The sequence below is a fragment of the Amblyomma americanum genome, chromosome 10, assembly GCF_052857255.1.
Source record: "Amblyomma americanum isolate KBUSLIRL-KWMA chromosome 10, ASM5285725v1, whole genome shotgun sequence".
Taxonomy (NCBI): Eukaryota; Metazoa; Arthropoda; class Arachnida; order Ixodida; family Ixodidae; genus Amblyomma; species Amblyomma americanum.
Window position 1 is genome coordinate 4,531,646 of NC_135506.1, and position 12,626 is coordinate 4,544,271.

At 47.2% G+C, this 12,626-nt stretch overlaps 1 protein-coding gene across 3 annotated transcripts in view; it reads right to left on the minus strand.

Annotated features, from left to right (window-relative positions):
* LOC144107740 (SLIT-ROBO Rho GTPase-activating protein 3-like) overlaps positions 1 to 12,626 on the minus strand; it is a 29,738-nt gene that overhangs the window by 1,277 nt on the left and 15,835 nt on the right. Inside the window, exons 6-15 of one of the 3 annotated variants that reach the window (XM_077640892.1) lie at positions 11,874 to 12,101; positions 9,780 to 9,840; positions 9,613 to 9,690; positions 8,944 to 9,078; positions 4,754 to 4,859; positions 3,500 to 3,721; positions 2,415 to 2,476; positions 1,228 to 1,266; positions 967 to 1,147; positions 344 to 397 (exon numbers count right to left, since the gene is read on the minus strand). In XM_077640892.1, coding sequence (XP_077497018.1) covers positions 385 to 397; positions 967 to 1,147; positions 1,228 to 1,266; positions 2,415 to 2,476; positions 3,500 to 3,721; positions 4,754 to 4,859; positions 8,944 to 9,078; positions 9,613 to 9,690; positions 9,780 to 9,840; positions 11,874 to 12,101 — 1,125 coding nt within the window. In that variant the 3' untranslated portion in view covers positions 344 to 384. Of the gene's footprint in view, positions 1 to 343; positions 398 to 966; positions 1,148 to 1,227; positions 1,318 to 1,374; positions 2,477 to 3,499; positions 3,722 to 4,753; positions 4,860 to 8,943; positions 9,079 to 9,612; positions 9,691 to 9,779; positions 9,841 to 11,873; positions 12,102 to 12,626 lie in introns of all 3 variants that reach the window. The other 2 variants (XR_013309370.1, XM_077640891.1) reach the window with 2 other exon arrangements.

Genomic DNA, 12,626 nt, shown 5'->3' on the forward strand with positions numbered 1-12,626 from the left:
TTGTTTGAAAAGTAGTCTCAACAGTGCCCATATACCATTCTAGGGACTATTTCTTGTCTTCCTTGGCCCTTACTGGATGTGAGGGCTTCACCTTTCACAGTGCTGCAAACAACTTGCGAGATGAAGTATAGGCTGGAGGAGGAGGATTTGCATGCACCGCAAGCCTCAAAGAGAGTGCACTTTGAAACTATATGCGAGTGCCTCACTTTATGCCTACAAGCATGCTCCAGCACCTGTGTACCCTGCGACTGAAAGGAGTAGCCAGACCACCTGACTGAGGGACTACAACCAGTTATCCCAGAGCCTCTGCTATGGCCAGAGCAATTACGGGGGGACTACTGACCAAGGAAGCCCCTAGCTGTCCAGCACGTGGGGGATGCTCCCTCAGCCAGTCGCCCTGTGCAGAAAGAACGGCGCTTCTATGAGGTGCACTCCAATCCTAAGCTGCAGGGCCACTACGGCGATATGCATATTCTGCTACAATCCAATGGTAGTCTGCACTGGCAAAGAGCCTAACATCCATGTGCCGGCACCCTGCACAACTTATTGTTATTGCAAAGCCAGATGCACAAAGCATCTTTCTAAGCTTTGCTCGCATTTGAAAGGGAAGCTAGCGAGCTTCTACAATGGAAAATCTCTCCCTTGGGAGGAAAGGGAGATCATTCCACTTAAATCCACCCAAGTTGCCGGAAGGTTCCCTGCAGCAAAATTCTCAAAAGCTTGCAACCAAGAGTTGGCATAACTTGAGTGCACAAGGATTTTTTACATGAAATTAAATGGCACATTTGAGAACAGTAGACAAAAATGCATGTTCCCTAAAAGATTTCAGTGTCTAACCATCTCCCCATTTCCTTTGCTTTGGCTACCACAATAAGCTGGAAGCTATTGCCAGTGTGCCATCTAGTATAAGCAGACAGTTTGACAAAGCTTGGGCACCTACATGACGAGGCCAGGCAGCAGACGTACCTGATACTGAGCAGGATGTACTTGTCCGGCACCAAGCCATCCCTGCCGTCAAAGTGCCCCTTCCACCAGTCGGCTGATACCTGGCTGTAGAGCATCAGCCTGTCACCTCGCCGGAAGGACAGCTCCCGCTCTGACCGGGCCACAAAATCGTACTGGGCCGTTGCTTCCAGCACATCCGACCCTGCACAGTTTGCAAGAGGACCGTGAATTCAGTCAAATCTCGAATCTCGACTTTACAGGCAGATGTAATGTTATACTCACTTCCAAACAGGGAGATGTCAGGCTCGCTCGACAGGGCATCTGTATTGAAGAGACGAACTTTCAGAGTGAACCCTCACCTTTCAAGGCAAGCTGGCAGTTGCACATGGCAATGCCTGGTCAGTACACCTATTTTTTTGGGGGGGGGGCCAAATGTAATTAAGCTGTTCAGTCATATTTAATTTCTTGTGCAGATTTCAAATTAAACATTTACAAACCTTTGCACAGACAATAGACAAAAACCATCAGAAAGGTCTTAATAACATTTGGCTATATAATATATTGTCACACAGTGTCGCGGCAGTCAGAAAGACGGTGAAAACAGCTTCTAAAAAACTGTTTATTGGGCAGACCTGTGCCCACTGAATGACTCGGCAGTGGTGCAGCAACAAGCATGCTCGCAGAGTGCCTTTCATTCTCAGCAGTGCTCAATTTAAAGCTGACAACTTTCAAGACGAGGTTCCATGGCGCACAACGAGGTGCTCGTTGTGCGCTACTGAACCTCATGTCGATTACCCAATAGCCCGAACCCTAATCCTCCTAATAAGAATTTCGAGATATGGCGAGCAAAGTAACCACAATAGTCTGGACGAAACGTAGAGTCGGCTTGCCTGGATGCGATCAACTGAGATAAATCTGGTCACGTCTTGCATCACAAACCAAGCGGTAAAGCCATGTGCCAGCAGCTTTGAAGAATGAACAAACAATCAATAAAAAGCTTTGTGCCATATAAAATACAAGGAATGTAATGTTACAATTACTCTTCAGCTTAAGCCGATATCTATTATTTTGCAGCACGTTTAACCTCGCTGTTGGTAGGGCTGGTTAACCAGCACTCTAAGTTGAGAAATCTGCTCCCAACTGATGGAAACAACAGAGCTGAGGTATAAATTGGAATTATAAATTGAAATTACACCTAATATCTGGACAAACAAATAGATGGAAAATGTTGTAAAGAGGAAGAATATGGGCTGCAGATTTCAAAAATGCTGTTTCCAAAAAGTTGACTTTGCCCGCGATTTTCAGGCCCCTGAGTGGCCCCTTAAAGTTTGTGTCAGCAATGGAGCACAACTACAAGCAGGCCATGCAGCACATTAGCTGGACACAAGTGAAACAGCATTCACTACTCTGTCTCGCCATCTGCCGCAATTACAACTGCCCCCATCAAATGGGCTCCCCTGGAAACTTGCCTTCGTCGGAACTCTGGGCAGCCCCTGCAGGTTCGGCAACTGGTTCCACGGGCAGCTCATCCCTGCACAGACTCCCATCACGTTAGCCCGAGCAAGAGCAGGCAATAGTGACCACATCAGGGTGAAAGCAGCACGAACAAAACAAGCGACGGGACAGCACCCGTCCGCTATGCACAACCAACAAGCCAAAACCAAAATTCTCATCTATGAGATCTTGCCCACTTTGCACACCCAAGGGCACAAGCCATCTATGAGTGGCATTGTAGTTTCAAATTCACTGACAGCCATTATGGTGTGTGGAAAACAAAAAAAAATAATTACAGCAAACCCCGAGAAGTGCAGAAAACCGTTGTCAGCTACACCTTTTTCAGCAATTAGTGCAATTAGGCAGAAAGTGTAAGCAAACGACTGAAAAATGCAACCTTCAATGTGTCACAAAGTGTGTCCACACAAGACAGTGGAAGCCAACAACGTATACTCGTCTCACAAGTCATTCGCAGTACTGTAAAAAGTACCTCTCTCTCGTCTAATAAGCGCCAAGGAAGATAACAAATAGTCCCTCAAATATTTGAGCAGTGTTGTGACTATTTTTAAATCAATCACTGCAGTGAAAAGATGGTTCAGGATTTCACTTTGAATGTACAAAAAGTATGGTGGAGCTGCCATAAAAAAAAAAAAAACACGTAAACCAATAACTTTGAATGTACAGTGAGCATTTCATTCACTGATTAAATTAACAAAGAAAGTTCATGCACACATAGCACAGCGGAGGCCTGTTGCACAGTGGTGCACCGCCATGCATAAACACGGCGTCCGCCGAGTTGGCCAATTCTGCGCACAGCAGCTGGACACTTTCCTTCCCAGTGATGGAGCCACCAGTCCTGGGGTGAGCGGAGCGGGGGAATATGTTTTCCAGTGCATGCCATTTTCATTGGTTCAGATCGCTGCAGCATTAATAGCACTGCAAACGACTTGTGAGATGGGAGTATAACAGTCAATTTTGAGGACTGCAGTACACAGTTGGCTCTGCTGTATCCAAAAATGAAAGGCCACTGGCCCACCCATCTGATGACTGTCACACTCACGTGTCTTCAGGGGCCTCAGCGCTGATGTACTTCTCATAGACGAGCCCCCCGTCGTCAGGAAAGATGTGCTCCTGGTGTACAATGAGGCCCTTGACGAGTTCGTTGACCAGGTTCTGGTACTGGACCTGGTCCTTGTCCTCGGGGATGGGCACCAGGGTCGGCCCAAAGCAGATGGCCAGGTTGTAGGGGTCCATCATGTTCTCATCACTGAACTCTGACAAGCTGCGACAAAAGGATTTCCAAGGGTGAGCTCTCTCCAAGGGCAGCACTCTCCAGGGGGTCAGCTTAATTAAACTTGTTAGGAGCATGTGGCAGTGAAGCATTCTGCCACAAGACGGCACTAGTGTACATTGTAGTAGCGAAAATAAACGCAGGAAGGTGCTAGGTACATAATGGTGTGGGGAAGGGCAGAACGGCAAACGGATGAAGGTTGTCAACATGGGAGCCACGAATGTTAAAGTTGCGTGTTGCATTACTGCCAAAGCATGACAAAGTGAAGTGAGCAAACTCTCTTTTTGAAGCCTTCAAGGCCCCATCAAGTGAATCTTGATGCGGCGTTATGAAACAAGCATCTTCCAGAGTACAAGCCTCACGCATTGAAGGTTGACCCATGGAGGAGTGGAGAGCTAAAATCTTTATCAGTGGCACAGCATAGATAAGCTTATTTCCATAATACAAACCTACCCACAGCAAAGTATTCATGTTCACATCCAGCAGTCTCTGCAGCAACACAAACAGCCATTTCTGCTCCGGGAGACAAATCTGTAAGACCTTGCACTGGTTTACTTTGAAAGTGGAATTAGGGAACAAGATGTGTGACCACAGCTTGCCAATTTTACCTGCTAGAATAGATAATACAGTGTCACTTGTAAGTACAGTTCTCACCTCTAGTAAATACTGTCACAATTAATGATTACATGCTCAGGTTTTAAGTTCTGAGCTGATAGTGAGCCAATAACACTATGACAGACACACAGATGCCAAATCATGAAAAGCGTACAACACATGACTGGCAATGTAAGAGAAATATCAACAAGGACACAAAATACTAGCACCTGTGCTGCCTGTCCCTATGGAAGTGTGTCTATATTAGCAAGTGTTACGTCTCCGACAAACTGGAAACAATTCAAGTGCTGTTTTACAAAGCCACATGTAAAAAGCGGTAATAGGAACAGACCACTTGTATTATCATTTCTTTGAAGTAGAACTTCAATAGTCACCCAGCATCTCTGGTGTGTGAAAAATGCAACTTACTGGTTAAGAAAGGCAAACAGGTATCGAAGCACCACAAACACAGGTCGCGGGAAGCTCTGGACAACGTCACGTACTTTGGCTACAAACTCCTCCTTTGACTCGAGCTCTGCAACAGACCAAGCACATGACGCAGAGAAGCATGAAGTTCAGTGGCCGCTAGCAAGCACTCTTATAATGGGAAGCATGCACAACCTACACCTCGCCTTCAGCAACACCCACACATTGAATAATCTCCTTACTGAAGTGAGAGCTTCACCAACAGGCTTGGTTTAAGTGTCAATGAGCAAATATAATTTGAGGTAGCTCAATCTCCACATGCAATCTTTCAGAAAAGGAATATTTCAGCAAGAGCACCTAATTTCAGCCTGTGACATATTGACGCCCACAACTTTCCCTCATAAAGAATGGGCCTTTTATTAGCCAAATGACGAAAGCATGATGAAGAGGAGAAATGAATGAAACACATCCAAAGCACCCGTGTTTTAGGACAAGGTCAAAAGAGAATGCTGGACACAAAGACAGCAATGCGAAAGATGTTGGCCACTGTGAGCTTATGGAGAAGGCGGGGATAGACGAACTTTTTTATTCTTTTGGCACAGAGCAATGAAATTTGGCAGCCTTTTTGAGAAGTGCACTAAATGATTAAATACAAAATTCCACTGATATATCTTCAGTAGCTTTGAGATTATAAATATTTATGTGCTTCACTGCTGTACCAAAGTTACAGAAAGCTGATGTAACAACACAACATGGTACGAGCCTGCAGTGACATTCTCCAAATAATTTTATCATTGCCATCACGTGCCATTGCCATCATGTGCCTTGAAACATCTCTAAAAAAATCGTGCTGTCATAAAGTACAGGAAAGCTTTGATATACAGATACAAAAGCTTAGACAGGCAGGCTTTCCTTCCCTGGTGATTAGTTCTGTCACGGAAGCATTACTGAAAAAAGTAAAAAAAGAAAGAGAAAGAAAGAGCGAAGACGGTGAAGTATCTGAAAAGAAAATCAAACCGGTGGTGATTCCATACTCCCACAAAGTGGCTCATAATCTTAAGCGTGTTGCTGCAAAATACAAAGTACCAGTGGTCTTCTCTGCACCCAGAAAACTTGCATCGCTGTGTCGAAAGATTGGAAATGACGATGCCAAATCAACAGAATGTGAAATTAAGCATGTAAACCCGTTTCTGAAATGCCCTGTGGGGGTGGTTTATAGCATCCCGCTGACCTGTGGAAAGGTGTACATCGGCCAGACAGGCCAATGTATTAATGCACGTTTAACCGAGCACAAACGATCACTAAGAGTTGGTACCGGGTCACATTTGCCGCATCGCTGCAAGGACTGCGGCAAAGAAGAGAAGAAGAATTGTCAACCAAAGCTCCAGGAAACTCAAATCCTTTGCAGAAGTAAAGATAAGACTGCCCGAGAACTGCTAGAAGCCCATCGGATTAAAAAAGGCGGGAGTTCCTGCATCAGCACCCCATCGCTAGTCATACATAAGAATGACAGTATATTTTTAGATAAGTTTAGAAAGATTTGAGTCACTTTTGTTCCCTACAATGCAGTATCCATACCATCGCCAGTATCTTTTACCCTTTGCTTGTAAGCCGCCGCGGTGGCTGAGTGGTTACGGCGCTCGGCTGCCGGCCCGAAAGACGCGGGTTCGATCCCGGCCGCGGCGGTCGAATTTCGATGGAGGCGAAATTCTAGAGGCCCGTGTACTGTGCGATGTCAGTGCACGTTAAAGAACCCCAGGTGGTCGAAATTTCCGGAGCCCTTCACTACGGCGTCTCTCATAGCCTGAGTCGCTTTGGGACGTTAAACCCACATAAACCAAACCAAACCCTTTGCTTGTGTTTTTTTCCATCACCCCTACCTCTTGGCTATAAATAAGCCGTGCGTGTATCCAATAAACAGTTGCAAGTAGCGCCTGTGTCGTGTCCGTCTTTGCCTATGTGCCGTGTCTTTTGTACGCTTCATCCACTCAAGCTATGAACCAACTTGCCAACACGTATTTTGTACTTAGGAAGCAACACTACAAACAACTTTTTGGCACAGCCATGGGTGCTTCCGTCTCCGTCGTGTGCGCAAACATTGTTCTTGAACGCATTGAAGCAGAGGCACTTGGTTCATTTCATCCAGCCCCTAAACTGTTTCTCCGGTACGTCGATGACTGGTTTTGTGTGATTCGCCGACAGGATGCAAGCCATTTCCTTGAGCACCTGAACTCCTTTCAGCCGACAATTCAATTCACCAAAGAAGAACAACGGAATGGAGCCATTCCCTTCCTGGATGTGCTTGTGCAAAGAACAAGCACTGGGCTTGCAACGAGCGTGTACCGCAAGCCCACTCACACTGGTCGGTACCTCAGTTTTCATTCGGCACACCCTGTCGCACATAAACGCTCTGTTGCATCTGCACTTTTCGGCCGCGCTTTCCGCCTTTGTTCAAGCCCGAGGACACTCAGATCCGAACTAAAAATTGTGAGGAAGGATCTTGCCAACAACGGGTACCCAAAAAATATGATAATCACTGCAGAACGCCGCTGTTCAGGTCGAAACGCGGAAACAACGGCCACCAAGAAAAGCAAGCGAGCAAACATCCCCTACGCTCCAGGAATGAGCGAGGCCTTAGCCAGGGTCTTCAAGGACTACAATGTCCATATCACCCACCTGCCACCAAGTAAGCTGAAGCAAAAACTTGTCAGAGTTAAAGACCGGGTTGAAAGAAACAGATTCCCCGGAGTGGTGTACAAGATCCCCTGCAAGGACTGCAAAGCTGCATACATCGGCGAATCAGGCAATTTTATCAGGCGCTTAAAACAACATCAAAATGACGTCGCCAAAGGCCGCACGAAAGAAAATGCCTTGGCTGAACACTATCAAGTTGCATCCCATGCCATCGATTGGAACAACGCCTCAGTCATCGCGACGGAGAAGTATTTATCGTCCCGTTTACTTCTAGAATCACTTCACATCCAAACGACACCACATGTATTAAACCGAACGAGGGGTAATCTTCCTGAGATCTATGCATGCTCATTACGTCACCTGCACCGTACATAAGTAACCACCTTCGCCCATCCGCTGCCATTGTGAACAAGGGACCCGTACGGGCCCCAAAACGTCTTTGTTTTTCCTTTTTTCTTTTTTTGGCGAGTGCTCCTCTTTTTCTGCTATTATGCATAGTTACGCCAAATGCGAATTAGGTGAGCTAGTACTTCAGCTGTCACTTCAGTTCCAGTGTTCAGATCCACTGTTCAACAAAGGCAGCTGTCCGGATAGCGATAATGGGTCAATGCCTGTGTCTGTGGAATTGGTCATTCTCAACATTACAATCATAGCTCCCTGAAAGTCCTCATATCACTCCTGGTGCAGTGGTGCACTGGTGCGATGTGTCACTGCCCTGCTATGGGAGGTGCAGTCATCAGTGGGACTTGGGTTGAGCTGAGACCCAGGTTGCTCTTACCGAGCAACCTCTCGTGATTAATTGAACTGCCAAGGTGGGCGGGGTGCTAGGTGTGTACGTAGGTACACACACATATACACCTGGGCAGGCTGCCCACAACCCAGTGAGTAGGTGGCAGGTTGCCCCAACGCCCTGCCAACAGGTGAGCAGTGTGCCACAAAGCAGACTTCAGACAGACAGACTGAAACACAACAGCTAAATGCGGAGAATGCCCCCTATAAGTGGCAGTAGAAAAGATGGAAAATTGGAGGGGACACTTAAGCTTCACCTTAAGCGTATGATGCGATAGCGGATTGGGTTAATTCCCTTATACGCAGAAGGTCATTTCCTACTTTCATTCATAGATCCCTGGGATTCCTCATACCCCTCCTGGCGCAGTGGTTAAGATGATGCGCCACTGCCTTCAGGCGCTCCCAGCAGTGGGCCTGGTGCTCTCCAGGTTGCTCTTCTCGAGTGACCAATCACTAATTTAACTGCCACCTGCCACGCTGGGCAGTTTTCTCACTATCCAGTGGCCAGGTTGTAATGACGCTGCAAGGTCACGTGACCTAGGTGGCACACCTGGCTCCTAGGTTGCTCTCTGAGGACCATCTGCCAGATCTATGCTCGTGATTTTTTGCTCACAATGCCGAAGCCAACAACGCCGACACCAGATTTTCTGGACAACGGGGCCTTTAACGCTGTCGTGTTAAAATAAGATCAATACAACTTGGCATCTCACGGCTAATCTCCATGAGCTGGTCAAAATAGAAGATGGGGAACAGGGGCTCGCGGAGCTCCCGCAGGTACAGCTTGAGCACCCCGGCCACTGAGTTGATGTCGCTTGCGTCCGAGACATCCGCCAGGGGGTCCTCCCCTGTGCCACCACACAAACACAGGGACCAAACAGGGGTTTTACCATTCACATGCACTGCTGCCAACACTGCATATCCTAGTACATCGACAATGCTCCCGTCACATTTCTGTAGTACATAAAGCACAACTTTACCTTGCCTTGTCCATCTTAGCACAATGTTGCGCTAAGAGGGACATAGCAGGGTTTTACCTAACGTCACTGATATGCTGCTGTTGGAGTAATTAACCCCCATGGTTCGGGTGAATGATGCATAAAGTTTGTAGTACACAGGCCCATGTTCGAACAGCATGTGAAAAACAGTACCTGACCCCTTATCATGCAGTTCGCAGACAGCGCAGTTATGCTTCCGGCACCTGTCCATTTCACTATTTCAGTAACGGCCTAAACCTACTCATGCAGCACAGTTGTTCCTGCTGCAATGAAATCCTCCCCAGTGGTCTATACGGGAACCTCACTTTAAGCATTCACGGCACAAAAAAATGCATGCACGCAGGCTTGAGACACATATTACCGACAGCAAGGAAAGCACCATACCCCGTTCAAAGCAGTCTCGGAAGTGGTTGATCTCAACCTGAGATCCAGACACCCGGAACACACCCTGGTGGTGCAGCCCTGCAAAAGGTGCATGTGCAAGTGAGTGAGTAAATGGCAGCCCTCCTCCACCACTGTGCCATGCACAATACCAGGTTAGTGCCACCCACCGTACAGGTTGATCACCCGCACACAGCTCCGGATCACCAGCGGAACCTCCTGGTTTGTCGCCTGCGCATTCCGAAGGCTCTTTATCAACCAATTTTAATCCTTTAATCGTCAAATGAATTCCCCAAAAAATGCACCAAAATCGCCAAACTGTTTTGGCATATTTTGGTTAACAATGACCTTTGTTAGACTAAAAAGAAGCGTTAAAGGCACAAGAGACAACTATCATCCTCTAGTGTTGAAAACTGCAACAACACTATTGCTGACCGTAACTGTCTTTGGTGGTGGGTGCAGTGCAACATCAAGCCTGACGAGTGTGACTCATCATAGGCAATACTGCTACACTCTCCTATGACGAGTACAGCTCGGGGTTGGTGGTTAAAGGCTTAGATCACACAGCCCTGACTGCCTCACAGGCATGTCTGTTGTGCAATTACTAAGTCATTAACAACACTATCGAATAATTCTTAGCAAAAACTGATTCTCTGCCTTTTTTTGGGTATGTTTACATTTTTTCAGCAGCCAATGGTGCATTTACGGCTGAGAAACCTGAATTTTAAACGTCTAGCTACACCGTTGAATGATATCTATGCTATAATGCTGCTGAGTTTTCTCTTTCCCTCATGCACACTAAGCACTGGCACTAAACAGTTTACTCCTGTGTTGTTTATCCTTAAACCACCTGCATCTCATGCTGGTAGGTGCCCTTTGTCTTTTTGCCAGCTGGCAATTGCTTCAATACACTTTCATTGTACTATTTCTTCAGTACAAGGCACACTTATTATACTGCACTATCCCCAAGTCACAACGCTTGCAAAAGTCTTTCACACCATCCTCGAGAACACTACGTGATCCGGAATGAATGACAGTGTGCATAAGCAGAAGACAGCAATAAGCCTAATTCATTCCATTTCTTAATAGCTGACAAGTGCTCATCAGTTATGGCCCAGCTGGGCATTGTTCCTTCCTGACAGGGGACATGAATCACTTGTAGACAGTTAAAGCCAAAGTGCCTCTCTTCATCGTCAGCTAGCATCAGACATCTCCATGGAGAAACTTGCTCACTTTCAACTTCTCTGTTCCTGAACTACACAGACCTTTCCACAACTATACGCGTGTCGTAGAAGGCTCCTCACAGATAAACCAGTGAATTGTTCGAGCTCAAATTTCGAACAGAAATATAATTTGGTCGGCAGAATTCTTTTATACCACATTTCTTTGGAGTACTTGCCTGAATCAATAAGAAAAAGAGCCACCGTGGTGGCTCAGTGGTTACGGCACTCGGCTACAGACCCGAAAGACGCGGGTTTGATCCTGGCCGCAATGGTCGAATTTCGATGAAGGTGAAATTTTAGACGCCAGTGTACTGTGCGATGTCAGTGCACGTTAAGAACCCCAGGTGGTCGAAATTTCCGGAGCCCTTCACTACAGCGTCCCTCATAGCCTCAGTTGCTTGGGGATGTTAAACCCCCATAAACAGGCCGCACTATCAGCGATTGCACCGGCATCATCTCGTTGGTCGACCGTGGAAATTAGGCAAAGGACGAGGGTCTTATTCGGGAGGTTTGAAGACTCTTCAGCAACTGCTTTATCAATGATCACAAAAAGCTTAGTCTGGCCAAAACTGCACTAAGTTTGAAGACTTTCGTGGTATAGGATCGTCAAGCCTCCCACAAAACACTCCCCCACTTCCTTTGTCGAATCTTCACGGTGGACAAAGGAGATGGCGCCACCAGTGGAATCGATGAGGAAGTGGCCTGATTCGTTTCGTCTTCGCCGCAGACAATGCGAATATCCGGCTTTTTCTTATTGATTCAGGCAAGTACCCCAAACAACAAATGTGGTATAGAACAATTCTGCTGACCAAATGCCGTTTCTGTGCAGAATTTGAGCTGGAACAATTCACCAGTTTAGCAATGAGGTGCATTCTATGGCGCGCATTTAATTGTGGAACATGCTGTACATGTACAGGGTCGTTTGTCCACTCATAGGTAACACCAAGTGGCGGTGAAGGTTACAAGGATGAAGGAGTCAACTGTACCACACACGCACCACTGGCCTGTTATAAACTTCCCCGCAACAGTACACAAACCCACCTCCAGGTATTCCTCGAGGCTTCCTTCGAACAGCCGTGGCTGCCCACCATGCCTGGCAGCCAAGGCAGCCTGGCGACCGATGCGTTTCTTGCGTGCCACGGGTCGTGAGTGCGGGTGGGCCTGCGTCTTCACCTCGTCTCCCTCCCGTTGCAGAGCCGCTCGGAGCAGTTCTGCCTTGGCCTCCAGACGTGCCGCCACACTGCAGCCCAGGCTGTATGCCCGAAACTTCTGCACGGCCAAAACAACCAAGAGAGAGGGACACAGAATGCTCACCACCACGCCTGTGGAACTCAACATTCAGCAACAGCTGGCTGCAGTGGTGAATGCACCATTTGCCATGCAATGCAGTGGTTCTCGCTGCTGCTCAGAGGTGCCTAAGGTGCAAGCACTGTACTCCGCAAGCAGCCCGCAGCAGTGTGGAACCTACTGCTCTGTCATCACACCAGGGCTGCAAGAACACAACAACTAGTCCCTCGAATATCTAAAAAGTATAGAACTATTTTTGAACAATTAATACAGTGATTGACTGGGCAGTTCGGGCTGGTGCTCTTCAACTACAGCGAGCTTTTCAGTAAGTGGCTAAATCAACACAGAAAGGCCGCATGGATCAGCTCTGCAGAGGCCTGCTGCAAAGTGGTTTGCCACCATTCACAAACATGGTGTCATGCCTCCTGTGCGCCGTCCATCGAAAGCGCACTGCTTACCCAAACAAGCAAAGCAGTTCATATTGAAAGGCCTCAAATCACTTTTAAT